At 38.6% G+C, this 16,833-nt stretch overlaps 2 protein-coding genes across 2 annotated transcripts; both read right to left on the bottom strand.

Moving 5' to 3' along the window:
• Nucleotides 1–3,758: 3,758 nt before the first annotated feature.
• Nucleotides 3,759–8,990, bottom strand: LOC133997966 (serotriflin-like). Its single transcript, XM_062437707.1, has 10 exons — nt 8,934–8,990; nt 7,278–7,382; nt 7,028–7,147; nt 6,853–6,856; nt 6,654–6,754; nt 6,380–6,470; nt 5,461–5,603; nt 5,231–5,325; nt 4,638–4,723; nt 3,759–3,886 (listed from the first exon to the last, which is right to left on the bottom strand). Exons 1-10 carry the CDS (start codon nt 8,988–8,990, stop codon nt 3,759–3,761), a joined length of 930 nt encoding a protein of 309 aa, XP_062293691.1.
• Nucleotides 8,991–12,315: 3,325 nt separating this feature from the next.
• Nucleotides 12,316–16,101, bottom strand: LOC133997965 (serotriflin-like). The gene is made up of 10 exons (XM_062437705.1): nt 16,045–16,101; nt 15,835–15,939; nt 15,585–15,704; nt 15,410–15,413; nt 15,211–15,311; nt 14,937–15,027; nt 14,018–14,160; nt 13,788–13,882; nt 13,195–13,280; nt 12,316–12,443 (listed from the first exon to the last, which is right to left on the bottom strand). The coding sequence occupies exons 1-10, from the start codon at nt 16,099–16,101 to the stop codon at nt 12,316–12,318; spliced, it is 930 nt and encodes a 309-aa protein (XP_062293689.1).
• Between the last annotated feature and the right edge of the window lie 732 nt (nt 16,102–16,833).

The raw sequence follows: 16,833 nt of genomic DNA, 5'->3' as shown, positions 1-16,833 counted from the left end.
GGTCAATCCAGGACTGTCAACCTCTGAGATCCACAGGTGTCATTTATATACACAGGAACACGCTGACAAATGACATAGAACAACAAGACAAACAACGTATTAGCTTAACACACAGACTCAAGGGCATCCTAGTTAGTAAGAGCAAACAAGCTGAAGATAGTCAAATGACACCTGTGAAATGTCTTCGATGATGTATTGAAAGTGTCAACGCTGTGTTAATGTATACGTCCGGGTTCTTCGTGATAACGGATTGAACAGGATGTTCTTTATATTCTTAATCTAGAGGTGAGGTTATGAGGAGAACGTGTGCACATTAGAAAGAAAAGTGCTCATGCTATCTAAATCAAATCTTGTTAACATTACAAACAAACAAGTAACATTAAAAAAGTTAAACAAACACTGGAAACACTGATAGACTTGCTTTTCTCATTACTTTGCGAGGTCCTGTAAAAGCTGCTTTCATCATTAAACCAGTTTGCTGTGAAGATCTTTTTCCCACAGCCTTGTTTTTTTTTTTTTTTTTCTTTCAAATCTGCTATTTTTATTCCTACTATGCAGCTGATATTCAATTATATATCCCTTGGTGTATTTGACATGCTTGCCTAAAAGTTTGACTGATTGTTTACTACACTTAAATGCTGATAAAATTGATATCTCTATATGTGGCTCATGTTCCTGAGGTGAAGGAAAGCCTTTATTCCTTGTCCTCATTTCCTCAGTAGACCCACAGAGCACAGACATGATATAGATGATCATTCATGCTTTTATTTGATCTTGTCCAAGCTATTGTAATTGTATCCCCTTTCACCTGTCTTAGGAGTTACATGTAGTTTATAATCATAATTAAATGTATTTTATAAGCTTCTGTTGCTGGTTGCTGTAAATTCAAACTTAGCCTACAGCTATAACGTCATAGTTAGTTTACTTGGTAAACATGTTCAACATGCAAATTTTGTCAGGGAGGGATTATCTGTTAGTAAATATTTACATACTAAAATGGTTAGATTTTTTAATGAATCAACTGACCTAAGACTAAAAGGTATGGTATAAAGCTGACATGTCTGACACTTTAAATTTCACATAAAAAAACATAGTAAACCACTTACAAAATGTCATGCCAAGGAGCGCCTTGGTAGCTGAGTGTTTAAGGCTCATGCCACATAACGGCAGTGTCTCTAGTTCAATTCTGGCAAGGGACTTTTGCTGCAGGTCATTCCCCTCTCTCCATCCCTGATTCCTGTCAGCCTCTATGCCATGCCACCCACTGACAAAATAACGGCAAAAAGCCCAAAAATAAATCAAAAAAAGAAAAATAATTATGCCAATATCATAAGATCAAATAATGATGGTTAGCTCAGCATAATGAGATGGTTAAGTTATTAAGTTTTATTATATTTTTGGAAGTTACATCTCGGGATGTTATGTGACTTCCTGTTCACATAGTTGTTTTCCTGTTATATTGTATTTGGTTTATAGGTGGACCCTTGAAGTAAAACGTTATATGAATTTATGCACTTATGAACTCTCAAGTGTAAAACTAATTTCTTCACTACAAATGATATAAGCTTCACAATTTGAGTAACAAGTTGAATATTTGAAAAAATGTACATGAATTTCATAATATCTTTTTCACCTTTTATTAGTGTGTGTTTATTTGTGTAGTTTGTTGCTAGTAGACAGTCCTCAGGGATTGTTGTCTATGGTGAGTAGGGAGGCAGTAAAGGTTTGTTGTTTAGTGAGTATTTTCGTACCTGTGGCCTAAAGCAACCTTTAGTCTTTGGTTACAGACTGAGGTTAGTGAAATGTCTTTCTTTTTTTTTTTAATAACATGAGTTTTTATATTGCTTTTGATGCACCCTTTTGGGCCTTCATCTTTAGGGGTGGGGTGAAAGCCTTCTCTCCTTCTCTCTCCCATTTACCTTTCTACTTTTCTCCAACTACAAACCTGTTGTCTGTTTTCCAGGAGTGCCAGTGTTAAGAGAGTTGTTTGGCTGCACCTGAGGAAGGAGTAGCTTAAGGATATAAAGGTCTCCTGTAATAGGAGCTCCACTTTTGCTGAGCAGCCAGGAGCTTGGATTACTTTTCTTTTGGTGTTATTTTATTTTACTTGTACAACCAACACCTCATTCATCCCCACACAATTTACATCACTGATGCCTAAAATTCCTATATTTCCTTATATGCTTAGTTTTCATAAGTGGGTGGACTCTCATTTGTTGCCCTGAGGTAGGTATGTAACATCCCTTGCTTTACTGACAGCATACATGATGTCCCATGTTATCCCAGCATGATTTGACAATATTACAAAGAGTTTCTTGTAATGTCACAAAATGATTGCCTTCCTCAGTCTTCAAGTGTTTGTATCTGTGATTCTATATCTGTTTCTGTATCTTTCAGCAAACTAAGCTGGATGTATTGATCTTCTCATGGTGTGGTCACTTTTAGTCACTCTGTCTCAAGAACCGACCAGGTGGATTCAAATGCAGAAACACAGGGATGAAGAGTATCTCAGTAGACGTTTTAATCAATCCAAAAGGTAAAAAACCGGGAAATCCAAGACACAGGCAGAAGTACAAAATCACTCAGGCAAAACTCAAGGTCCAAACGGAAAAACCGGTCGATAACACTAAAGACAAGAACACTGGAACTCTGACAGGAAACTCACGTATAATTGATAAGACGATCTGGCACAGAAGGGAAGGCGCACACCACATATATACCCAGGAGACTAACGATGCACAGGTGTAGCACATTAGGGGAAGAGAGGCAAACAGGAGGGGAGGAAGCTACACAAGACAAGGGAAAACACACCAAAATAAAATAGGAAGTAGACAAGACAAAAACTAAACCTACAAAAATACATCACAACACTACCGCGCCCTGACAAATTGTGCTTTGTATAAAACTGATTCAGTTTCTGCAAAGCATTTAGAGTCCCATGCACTTCATCCTTAGAAACCATTAATGCAGCCCAGATTTGACACAGAGAAAGCCCCTTTTTTGCTTAAAATAACAATTTGACTTCTGATACTATCACTTAGTTCTGATGCCATGTTTCCCAATATTACAATGCAACTCAGTGAGCAATAATCTGCCGGAAACTTTAGGCACAGCCATATTTATAACAGGTGAGCACTAGCTGCAAGTTGAACCACTTGAACAAACCACAAAAAGAGTTTTACACTGCACATAGATCATTCTAAGAAGCTCAAACATTCAACATTCAAAATTCAATACATTTTTGAATGGAGGGGGACTTTAAATCTTGAATATATTCCATAAAGACAAAAGGATTGGATGTCATCACCACTTGTTTTGTTAATAGTAGCTCTGGACGGCAGGTGTGGCCTCAAACTGTGGATGTTTCCTGGCTCATGTTTGGGGATCTTTGTGGAAATACCTTTTCCTCTCCACTTCTGCGAAGTCCACCCTGTCAACTGTGCTCTTCTTCCTCTTTGTGAGTTTACACCTTACATACTCTACAGTCAAAAGGCACCTGCCCCTGCAGGAAGTGTTTGTACAGGCAGTGTGCCAAAGTAAATTTCATCTTTAATCTTTACTGATTACTAAACAGAACAAGAAGCTTGAGATATTAAACAAGAGAGAGGTGGCCAACTTATTTCCTAAGTGCAGAAAGAGATCACATTTTGGGAGGTTGTTTTAGGTGAGTAAGAAGAAGACACATACAATGAAAATAAATCTTAACAATTCATATCTTTATTGAAAAAGACTGATCAGTCATCTATGTGGAAAGTCATTTAGATAATCTGAGAACTGCACTTGCAGGAGGCGGGACACCAAGAGGCCACATCACCGTGGCTGCAGCCCCACTGCTGCTTCAGCTCTGGACAGTTACTGTACTGATCGGTGTAGGGACAGGGGTTGGCTGAGAGAGAAAGAGACAGGGAGAGAGATGGTTGATAGATAAAAAAAAAAAAATACATAAACAACCAAAAATAACGACGTTTTTCAGATTGAAGTAAAAGGATGGGTTCACAATTTTTCAAGTCAAAGGGCACCGGTCTGTTTATTGTAAAACAACAGTCAGGTGCCCATATGAACACTGAAATAGGTTTTTGTTGCTGTAATCATTTCTCCTGGTCATTCTTAGCATTAGAAGATCCCTTCATAATGCATTGACAATGAAAGTGATGGGGGCTTAAATCCACAGTCCTCCTTCTGTGTAAATGTATTCAAAAGTTTGTCTGAAGCCAATATAAAGCTTCAGCCATCCACATGAATCAAATCAAGTAGATATCTTTCAATGTTATTGTCTTTTTAATGTGACAGTCCATATTTTTGTTACTACCACAGCTTAACAGGAAAACACTGTCAGAGGAAACACAAAGAGGGAATTTCGATGCTAAAAACACTGTAAATGTGACAGATATCCATTTGATATGAGACTGAGACTGATGAAGCTTCATATAAGCTTCAGATCGACTTTTAAATATACAAAATAACTGTGTGGACACACTGTAGATTTTGGCCTGCATTACTTACATTTTATTTTAGGTATTTATAAAATAGTTTTCTGTAATGTGATGATATTATGATACCAAAAACGTATGCTCTAATATCACTTCAGCTAATGGATAAGGAGATTACACCTTAAAGCACCAATATTTGCTACTTACTGCACAGTTTGTTGTCACAGGCGTTGGGGCAGTCACCACATGAGGGTCCTGCCTTGTAGGGTCGAGACGTTTGGCCTACATTACCACTGAAATGTAGGACAGAATATCAGATATTAACAGCATAAAGACTTACACAGGATATCAGCCCAAACATGTAACGGATATGCTCCGAGAGGAAAAGCTTTTGAATTACTATTTAATGACTGCTGAGTAAGGTGTATGAGGATAAATTACGTGCAAATTGCACATTTTCTCCTTGCAGGAATAACCTCTCTTATGTTGCATCCACTCTTGTGTTCATATACCTTTTTTAAGAATTACAGGTAAACAGCAACATGTTTCTATGTTGTTATCAGCATCATTTACATTCAAATAGCACTTAAAGTGGACCATCATATTGTGAAAAAGAATGTTGTGCATGAAAAATAGAAGCTTATTTTATTAATAACTCCCAACTATATTTGATATTACATAATGAGACTTGCATCTTGGACAAATAAACAATCATCTAAGCATTCAGAAAATATGCTAGACTTAGACAGAATATATGTTCATTGAAAAAAAGATTTGTAAAGAAAAACTGTGGTGCTTACGGTGGGCAGTAGTGGCAGACATAGAAGTACTTGTACTGGGAGTTGGGGCAGTAGGCCATGGCACAGCCAATCTGGTTAGACCTGTACCAAGCCAACTGAGCACAGACATAAAATGTCAAATCATCAGGAACTAGTGGCATTAATGTGTTATTCTTCCAGGAGCCACATTTGTATTTGATGTGTGTACACAAATGAATAATTAATAATAAAAAATAAGCATAAAAGGGCACCTGTGTGTAGTGTCCGATAACTCCTCCGTTCACAGATCCCACTCCGTAACGGAAGTCGTTCACCTCATCATACCAGGACTGGATGGCGTTACTCCAAGTGTTCTGCCAGCTGGACATGTACAGGTTCTCTCCACAGCCACTAGCTGCAGTCAAAGAGGAGGAGAAGGAGTGTGTAACAGAGATATTTCAATCTTCCGATCACACATCAAAATTTATCATTCCCACTGCATGACTGTCAGGACATTTTCTCGGTCCTGAGGACATATGGCCACTATATGTGAGGGTCAAATGGAGAAAACGTCTCTCCTTTTACTCGGCAGTCTTAGAGTTATTCATTGGAAAGAGATTATTTTTGACGTGCTAGAGATCGATCATGTTTACAATCTGATTTGTGAAGCCAGTATTTTATCTATTTCTGAAAGATGGCATGATAAGGTCTACTGCCAATACAGTAACTCGTATGTATAGTAAATATCAGACACTGGCTGGTAATCTCATAAATTGTTGATATGATGGAAGCCCCTCCATGACCAATGCTACATGAGAACAGTGTAAAACCTGCTGCGACATTTTATTTTCATCGCACATTTCATGTATTCACTGTAATGTTTCCCTGAGTTGTCCGGACATAAAATAAATATGGTGGACATGGTGACTAACAGAGCTGCTAAACTGAAGTAATTTCATTAGTCTGGATTTCAGTGTAGAGTTTTAATGTCACATGATACTGTTTCAGATTTTATCACATCAATAAAATGCTTTTATTGATGTGATCAATAAAACAGATTCCTTGCCATTCATGGCATAAAAATCGTCAAATATATACCCATATCAATGAAACTTGTGAATTAATGTGACAGTATGACTGATTTTTTTGTTGTTGCAAGGTTTAAAAAGAGAGCTTTAATAAGTAACTTACTGCTGATCTTTCTGGAGCTAGCAGGGCTATGGTTCATGGAGCAGGTGTTGGCCCATCTCTGAGCATTGGCTTGAGCCTCATTGTTCCAGGACTGTAGGGAGCAGAGGACAGAACGGCTGTTAAATCAGCACATGTAGACCACTATTGATATGCTGCACGAGGAAGCATGTGCTATATCAAACCAAGAACTAATAAACTGCATCAAGTGACAGTTCATGCTTAGAATGAATCGTTTCACCGACCTCCAGGTCTTAATGCATTTGCATAATTGTACCATTTTTAGCATGTTGCTTGCAGTAGGCTGAACACTTCTTCTCAGCTCGTTATGCTTGTCCACGATCTCACTCGCATCCGAGGAAGAGGCCAGGACGGTGTCTAAATGAAGACAAGGAAATTAGAAATAAAGGAGATTATGTGAAGTTTGTTAAGCAATAGAAGCTGGTTAATACGTGAGAATGATAACAAACACTCACCCTTCTTCAGGTTTGATATTCAGAAATGAGGGAAAAAAACACAGGTTAGCATTCCGCACATTAAAACAATTTTGAGAAAAAGCTAGATTATATAAATAATAAAACAAACTCACTTCAGGAATATGTCTTAATTTCCTTACCGCATATCAAAGAAAACATGGATTTTTTTACTTACTGACATAGGGTCTGCATCCTCTGCCAAGGTGCAAGGCACCTGAAGAGCAGCAAAGAGGCCGAAGGCACACAGGAAGGTAAAAGTGTACATGGTCATGGTTGAATCCAGGACTGTGAACCTCTGAGAGCCACAGGTGTAATTTATATACACAGGACCACACTGACACGTCAGAAAGAAACACACGAACTCAAGGGCACCCTACTTATCAAAGAGCAGACAAGCTGAAGTTAGCATTTAGTCACTGTGACACCTGTGAAATGTCCTTGAAGGTATATCCAAAGTTGCAGCTCAGTGTTAACATGGTACATCTGAGCTCTTCATGATAACGGGACGTACAGCATGTTCTCTGCTCTCCCTGTAGGAACAAGGTTATGAGGAGAAGGTGTGGATTATTGTGGATGTGCTATCTTAATCAAACTTTGATAACATCAAAGAAGTAGCTTTTAAATGTTAAACTAACATCGGAAGCACTGATAAGACTAACAAACTCTTTACTCTGTTGATGTCCTTGACACATATGTCTTAACAATCTGTTTTCATTTGTTTAAACCAATATTACATATCACATATTTGGCTGAAGGACCTTTACTGTACAGCAATACAACATCCTATATCCTTAGAGCCACGATTTGAATAAGGAAGGCCAGGAAGGCAAAATTGATGCTAGTAGACAGTCCTCAGGGATTGTTGTCTATGGTGAGTAGGGAGGCAGTAAATGTTTGTTATTTTGTGAGTATTTTAGTATCCTGGAGAGTCCCACACATAGTTAAAGGTTGTTTTCAGTTTAGTGTTTGTTTTGGCCATACCAGTTGGTTGGTGGCTAACTGCCTGATAAACTACTTTGTTTGAAAGTTTTATGTTTGCCTCTGATTTGGTGAAATTCAGAGAGACGGCCAGTTCATGGAAGTTCTTTTCAAGTAGGTAATGGAAACAACTTCCATTCATGGATTTGTTGTTTATTGCTTCAGTTTGTTATTTTTGTGCATTTTTTGCATAAATAGGTGGGTCGCCGGCATACTGGTTGCCTGACCAACTCATTGGGCTTTGTGTTTACCCACCACAACTATCCATGAAGACTAGGGTTGAGACAGAGAGTTTTCCGCTTTAAGTAGATAGCCAGGGGAAATTTTGTTTACAGTGTCTTTACTTGGCAGGTTAGCCTAGTGTTTAACATTGCAGCCTTGGGTTTTAATTGAAGGTAGATTTTTTTGGGTGTTGTGCTTTCTTAACATTGGGTTACTGGTCAGTGCTGTTTGGCTACTGGTAATGGTGTGATCATGTCTGCTGTGGAGGAATTTGTGTAGAATCCATGTGAGGGTCTATTAGATAGACTAAGGATCAGTTGCTAAAAGTGACAGAACATTTGAAATTGAAATCCCTATTCAGGGGCATAAAGGCCACATCTTGGGTATAGTAAAGGAAAGCTTGCTTCAATTGGAGGTTTTGTCTGCTGAAACTCAAAGTGTAGTCATTCCTCAGGTCAGTCCTCAGGGGAGCAGTAAAACGACCTGTTAACTTTGCAGCACAAACATGAATTGTGACATGAGGAAAAGGCTTTGGAACAAAAACAGACTATTTGTGCATAGAAACAAGCTGTTGAAATTGAGAGGCTAAATAGTGTTGCTACATGAGGCTTAGCTACATCAAGAGGAAGAATCAGCTTTTAGAGCATTATAAGCTGGATCTGATTAAGGAGTGTAAGATTCTTGATCTCTCAGCAGATAATGAGCTGGACTGTGGTGAGGTCAGTTCTTCAAACTTTGATGTCTCTAGTTGCTTGTAATTGGTTCCCAAATTTTCAGAAAATGACCCAGATACATTCATTCTGCAAACTTGATGTTGTAGTGATTCTGAGCATGCCACATTTTAGACTGACTTTGTCCTCTCCTGAGGAATCTGCTCTTACCTGGATAATCATCCCAGGCTGACAAGACCGTAGAAGTTGATCTTGGTTACAAGCCATATATCACCAGTGCATTTGTATCCTTAACAGTGAGTAATAAAAACATTCCTGATTTAAAGAGATTCTGGCTCTTTGGATTTGTTCATCTTGGCATCCGTGTTGTCATTCTCATCTGACACTGAAGATTTTGTATTGGTTGGAGGTATGGGTATTGACTGTGTAAACAATTCATTTGCCGAAGGTTGTTTAATTTCAGATGTGTTTGAGGGGAGGTAGCTCTGGGAGTAGAAAGTGTTGCAGATAGATACTTCCTGGAAGAGGGCATGCTGGTGAGAAAAATGATTGCCTCGAGGTGACTAGTTTGTTGATCATGACATTTTCTAGATAACAGTTCCAACTAAACTTAGAGCTGGGATTATAAGAACTAGTCATGACATGTTGGATTGGAATTTGGGATTCAAACAGACATACGACAAGATTTTCCATTACTTTTATTGTCACACTTGTAAGCTCACAGTAAAACCAAATAAATCCGTTGAACCTGCCCCTATGCACATTGCATCAGAGCTTTGCTTGAATGTCTTGCATGGGCCAACCTCACTGTAAATCTGGTTTGCCCAGAGTAGTGTTACCTATTTGGGGAAGGTAGTTTCAGGTTCACCCAGTTAGATAAAAAGTTTTTGCTATTAATCAGTTCCCACCTCCCACCACTAACAAACAACGTATGTACTTTTTAGGCATGCTAGGGTACTACTGAGGGTGTTGCAGAAATTTCTCTACCATAGTTGCATCTCTTACTAACCTGTTGAGTTCAAAGATCAAATTTGACTGGTTTCCTCAGAGTAAATGTGCTTTTGAAAGTGTAAAAAGTTATTATTTCATCTGCTCTTTTCATGGCAGTTCCTTGTCTCTTGCAGACTGGTACCGATATTGATAACCTGGTTAATTTCTTTTCCAGGAAATTCAATTCTGGCCAGTTGAATTATCCACTGGGGAGAAAGAAGTCTTGGCTCTTATGTGGGCCTTGATTCACTTTAAGGTCTAAGTCAGTTGTATCTATTTCTTCAGCCATTGAACTTAGGCATTCGCCATATAAAATACTGTGAAAATGTCCTGGCCGATGCTTTGTTACACGCATTGCCTCCTTAAAGGTTTGTTTTATATAGTGATTATTCATTTGTTCTGTTAAACTGCTCCTCTCCCCCTCCTTCTCTTAATTTGCTTCTTCTAAGTACCAAAGCTGCCGAGTGGGAGTGCACAGAGTGGGTAGTTTGAATGGATCGTTATAGTTACAGACTGAGGTTAGTGAAATGTCTTTCTTTTTTTTTTTAATAACATGAGTTTTCTATTGCTTTTGAGGCACCCTTTTGGGCCTTCATCTTTAGGGGTGGGGTGACAGCCTTCTCTCCTTCTCTCTCCCATTTACCTTTCTACTTTTCTCCTCCAACTACAAACCTGTTGTCTGTTTTCCAGGAGTGCCAGTGTTAAGAGAGTTGTTTGGCTGCACCTGAGGAAGGAGTAGCTTAAGGATATAAAGGTCTCCTGTAATAGGAGCTCCACTTTTGCTGAGCAGCCAGGAGCTTGGATTACTTTTCTTTTGGTGTTATTTTATTTTACTTGTACAACCAACACCTCATTCATCCCCACACAATTTATATCACTGATGCCTAAAATTCCTATATGTCCTTATGATATGCTTAGTTTTCATAAGTGGGTGGACTCTCACTTGTTGTCCTGAGGTAGGTATGTAACATCCCTTGCTTTACTGACAGCATACATGATGTCCCATGTTATCCCAGCATGATTTGACAATATTACAAAGAGCTTCTTGTAATGTCACAAAATGATTGCCTTCCTCAGTCTTCAAGTCCACTATTCAGTGGATTTGTGGTCAGACGACTGTGGAATCCTTGGTCTTCTTTGGTCTTCAAGTAGTTCTTGCATAGCTTTGAGGTGTGTTTCACGTCATTATCCTGCTGCGGTATGAATACTTCACAAAAATGCAAATCAGAGGGTGTAACAGGTCTCTGAAGAATGGAGTGGAACCTCTCCTTGGTCAGGGTGCAGTCAATTTGGTGTGTCCAACTCCAGAGTAGGCAAAACACCCCTAGACTTCAGTATTCCCACTACCAAGTTTTACTGTTAGTTTGATACACCACAATATCATTCTCTATCCTGTTTGTCTCCTTACATACACCCCTCATACTGCCATACATCTCTAACTTGGATTACTCAGTAAACAGGTCCTCTTTCCAATCATCCAATGGTGGCATTTCGTAGCCCACCCCAAGTGTATGCACCTTGTTTCTCATTCAGTGTTTTGGAAACTGCTATTCATCCTCTGAGACCACGATAAACAAGCCTTCTTTTGACAGTACTTTTGCTCAATGGAGTCTTGCATTTGTTATTTGGTAAAAAATGTTATCGGTGATTCTATATCTGTTTCTGTATCTCTCAGCAAACTAAGTTGGATGTATTGATCTTCTCATGGTGTGGTCACTTTTAGTCACTCTGATTGTGCTTTGTATACAACTGATTCAGTTTCTGCAAAGCATTTAGAGTCCCATGCACTTCATCCTTAGAAACCATTAATGCAGCCCAGATTTGACACAAAGAAAGCCCCTTTTTTGCTTAAAATAACAATTTGACTTCTGATAGTTTCACTTAGTTCTGATGCCATGTTTCCCAATATTACAATGCAACTCGGTGAGCAATAATCTGCCGGAAACTTTAGGCACAGCCATATTTATAACAGGTGAGCACTAGCTGCAAGTTGAGCCACTTGAACAAACCACAAAAAGAGTTTTACACTGCACATAGATCATTCTAAGAAGCTCAAACATTCAACATTCAAAATACAATACATTTTTGAATGGAGGGGGACTTTAAATCTTGAATATATTCCATAAAGACAAAAGGATTGGATGTCATCACCACTTGTTTTGTTAATAGTAGCTCTGGACGGCAGGTGTGGCCTCAAACTGTGGATGTTTCCTGGCTCATGTTTGGGGATCTTTGTGGAAATACCTTTTCCTCTCCACTTCTGCGAAGTCCACCCTGTCAACTGTGCTCTTCTTCCTCTTTGTGAGTTTACACCTTACATACTCTACAGTCAAAAGGCACCTGCCCCTGCAGGAAGTGTTTGTACAGGCAGTGTGCCAAAGTAAATTTCATCTTTAATCTTTACTGATTACTAAACAGAACAAGAAGCTTGAGATATTAAACAAGAGAGAGGTGGCCAACTTATTTCCTAAGTGCAGAAAGAGATCACATTTTGGGAGGTTGTTTTAGGTGAGTAAGAAGAAGACACATACAATGAAAATAAATCTTAACAATTCATATCTTTATTGAAAAAGACTGATCAGTCATCTATGTGGAAAGTCATTTAGATAATCTGAGAACTGCACTTGCAGGAGGCGGGACACCAAGAGGCCACATCACCGTGGCTGCAGCCCCACTGCTGCTTCAGCTCTGGACAGTTACTGTACTGATCGGTGTAGGGACAGGGGTTGGCTGAGAGAGAAAGAGACAGGGAGAGAGATGGTTGATAGATTAAAAAAAAAAAATACATAAACAACCAAAAATAACGACGTTTTTCAGATTGAAGTAAAAGGATGGGTTCACAATTTTTCAAGTCAAAGGGCACCGGTCTGTTTATTGTAAAACAACAGTCAGGTGCCCATATGAACACTGAAATAGGTTTTTGTTGCTGTAATCATTTGTCCTGGTCATTCTTAGCATTAGAAGATCCCTTCATAATGCATTGACAATGAAAGTGATGGGGGCTTAAATCCACAGTCCTCCTTCTGTGTAAATGTATTCAAAAGTTTGTCTGAAGCCAATATAAAGCTTCAGCCATCCACATGAATCAAATCAAGTAGATATCTTTCAATGTTATTGTCTTTTTAATGTGACAGTCCATATTTTTGTTACTACCACAGCTTAACAGGAAAACACTGTCAGAGGAAACACAAAGAGGGAATTTCGATGCTAAAAACACTGTAAATGTGACAGATATCCATTTGATATGAGACTGAGACTGATGAAGCTTCATATAAGCTTCAGATCGACTTTTAAATATACAAAATAACTGTGTGGACACACTGTAGATTTTGGCCTGCATTACTTACATTTTATTTTAGGTATTTATAAAATAGTTTTCTGTAATGTGATGATATTATGATACCAAAAACGTATGCTCTAATATCACTTCAGCTAATGGATAAGGAGATTACACCTTAAAGCACCAATATTTGCTACTTACTGCACAGTTTGTTGTCACAGGCGTTGGGGCAGTCACCACATGAGGGTCCTGCCTTGTAGGGTCGAGACGTTTGGCCTACATTACCACTGAAATGTAGGACAGAATATCAGATATTAACAGCATAAAGACTTACACAGGATATCAGCCCAAACATGAAACGGATATGCTCCGAGAGGAAAAGCTTTTGAATTACTATTTAATGACTGCTGAGTAAGGTGTATGAGGATAAATTACGTGCAAATTGGACATTTTCTCCTTGCAGGAATAACCTCTCTTATGTTGCATCCACTCTTGTGTTCATATACCTTTTTTAAGAATTACAGGTAAACAGCAACATGTTTCTATGTTGTTATCAGCATCATTTACATTCAAATAGCACTTAAAGTGGACCATCATATTGTGAAAAAGAATGTTGTGCATGAAAAATAGAAGCTTATTTTATTAATAACTCCCAACTATATTTGATATTACATAATGAGACTTGCATCTTGGACAAATAAACAATCATCTAAGCATTCAGAAAATATGCTAGACTTAGACAGAATATATGTTCATTGAAAAAAAGATTTGTAAAGAAAAACTGTGGTGCTTACGGTGGGCAGTAGTGGCAGACATAGAAGTACTTGTACTGGGAGTTGGGGCAGTAGGCCATGGCACAGCCAATCTGGTTAGACCTGTACCAAGCCAACTGAGCACAGACATAAAATGTCAAATCATCAGGAACTAGTGGCATTAATGTGTTATTCTTCCAGGAGCCACATTTGTATTTGATGTGTGTACACAAATGAATAATTAATAATAAAAAATAAGCATAAAAGGGCACCTGTGTGTAGTGTCCGATAACTCCTCCGTTCACAGATCCCACTCCGTAACGGAAGTCGTTCACCTCATCATACCAGGACTGGATGGCGTTACTCCAAGTGTTCTGCCAGCTGGACATGTACAGGTTCTCTCCACAGCCACTAGCTGCAGTCAAAGAGGAGGAGAAGGAGTGTGTAACAGAGATATTTCAATCTTCCGATCACACATCAAAATTTATCATTCCCACTGCATGACTGTCAGGACATTTTCTCGGTCCTGAGGACATATGGCCACTATATGTGAGGGTCAAATGGAGAAAACGTCTCTCCTTTTACTCGGCAGTCTTAGAGTTATTCATTGGAAAGAGATTATTTTTGACGTGCTAGAGATCGATCATGTTTACAATCTGATTTGTGAAGCCAGTATTTTATCTATTTCTGAAAGATGGCATGATAAGGTCTACTGCCAATACAGTAACTCGTATGTATAGTAAATATCAGACACTGGCTGGTAATCTCATAAATTGTTGATATGATGGAAGCCCCTCCATGACCAATGCTACATGAGAACAGTGTAAAACCTGCTGCGACATTTTATTTTCATCGCACATTTCATGTATTCACTGTAATGTTTCCCTGAGTTGTCCGGACATAAAATAAATATGGTGGACATGGTGACTAACAGAGCTGCTAAACTGAAGTAATTTCATTAGTCTGGATTTCAGTGTAGAGTTTTAATGTCACATGATACTGTTTCAGATTTTATCACATCAATAAAATGCTTTTATTGATGTGATCAATAAAACAGATTCCTTGCCATTCATGGCATAAAAATCGTCAAATATATACCCATATCAATGAAACTTGTGAATTAATGTGACAGTATGACTGATTTTTTTGTTGTTGCAAGGTTTAAAAAGAGAGCTTTAATAAGTAACTTACTGCTGATCTTTCTGGAGCTAGCAGGGCTATGGTTCATGGAGCAGGTGTTGGCCCATCTCTGAGCATTGGCTTGAGCCTCATTGTTCCAGGACTGTAGGGAGCAGAGGACAGAACGGCTGTTAAATCAGCACATGTAGACCACTATTGATATGCTGCACGAGGAAGCATGTGCTATATCAAACCAAGAACTAATAAACTGCATCAAGTGACAGTTCATGCTTAGAATGAATCGTTTCACCGACCTCCAGGTCTTAATGCATTTGCATAATTGTACCATTTTTAGCATGTTGCTTGCAGTAGGCTGAACACTTCTTCTCAGCTCGTTATGCTTGTCCACGATCTCACTCGCATCCGAGGAAGAGGCCAGGACGGTGTCTAAATGAAGACAAGGAAATTAGAAATAAAGGAGATTATGTGAAGTTTGTTAAGCAATAGAAGCTGGTTAATACGTGAGAATGATAACAAACACTCACCCTTCTTCAGGTTTGATATTCAGAAATGAGGGAAAAAAACACAGGTTAGCATTCCGCACATTAAAACAATTTTGAGAAAAAGCTAGATTATATAAATAATAAAACAAACTCACTTCAGGAATATGTCTTAATTTCCTTACCGCATATCAAAGAAAACATGGATTTTTTTACTTACTGACATAGGGTCTGCATCCTCTGCCAAGGTGCAAGGCACCTGAAGAGCAGCAAAGAGGCCGAAGGCACACAGGAAGGTAAAAGTGTACATGGTCATGGTTGAATCCAGGACTGTGAACCTCTGAGAGCCACAGGTGTAATTTATATACACAGGACCACACTGACACGTCAGAAAGAAACACACGAACTCAAGGGCACCCTACTTATCAAAGAGCAGACAAGCTGAAGTTAGCATTTAGTCACTGTGACACCTGTGAAATGTCCTTGAAGGTATATCCAAAGTTGCAGCTCAGTGTTAACATGGTACATCTGAGCTCTTCATGATAACGGGACGTACAGCATGTTCTCTGCTCTCCCTGTAGGAACAAGGTTATGAGGAGAAGGTGTGGATTATTGTGGATGTGCTATCTTAATCAAACTTTGATAACATCAAAGAAGTAGCTTTTAAATGTTAAACTAACATCGGAAGCACTGATAAGACTAACAAACTCTTTACTCTGTTGATGTCCTTGACACATATGTCTTAACAATCTGTTTTCATTTGTTTAAACCAATATTAAATATCACACATTTGGCTGAAGGACCTTTACTGTACAGCAATACAACATCCTATATCCTTAGAGCCACGATTTGAATAAGGAAGGCCAGGAAGGCAAAATAACACAATACAGCATGGACAAACAGGATGACAAAATGTATTTATCTTTAAATTATTAATAAAGAGGGAGCGACAATCCCAGGACAGCTGATGGTCCAGCAAAGAGACTCATGTGCTTGTAAACAAACAAGAGTTTAGAGAGATGCAATGGTTGGCAGAATGAGACTGAGACCAACCCACAGGGACAAATAATGGTAAAAAAAAAGCCAGGAGGTAATCGATTAAAAGCAACTAATTGAAGGCTATGGCATAAATATGAGTGAAAGTCAAATTTTAAGGACTCAACAGAGTCAGCAGGGAGACTATATAAAAGGGGAGCCAAGAAGAGAACTTTGAGGTACTCCAACTTATTATTTTGATTACATCATATTGCAAGGTCCTGTTAAAACTGCCTTCATCATTGCATATAAACCTGCAAAGGAATGTTACACTTGCTGATGATGGAAAGACAGTATACAAAAACTGTTTAATTTTCTTTGAAATTTTTCCCACAGCTTTTTAAAAAAATGTTTAGGCAAAGTGAGTCACCAAAATGCTCCTTTCCATCCACAGAATTCCACCAAGGACTATTATGTTTCTGGATGTCAAAATG

Source organism: Scomber scombrus, chromosome 17 (assembly GCF_963691925.1).
Source record: "Scomber scombrus chromosome 17, fScoSco1.1, whole genome shotgun sequence".
In the NCBI taxonomy this organism is placed as follows: Eukaryota; Metazoa; Chordata; class Actinopteri; order Scombriformes; family Scombridae; genus Scomber; species Scomber scombrus.
The sequence above is the reverse complement of the archived record's forward strand: the minus strand, read 5'-3'. Positions and strand labels throughout refer to the sequence as shown.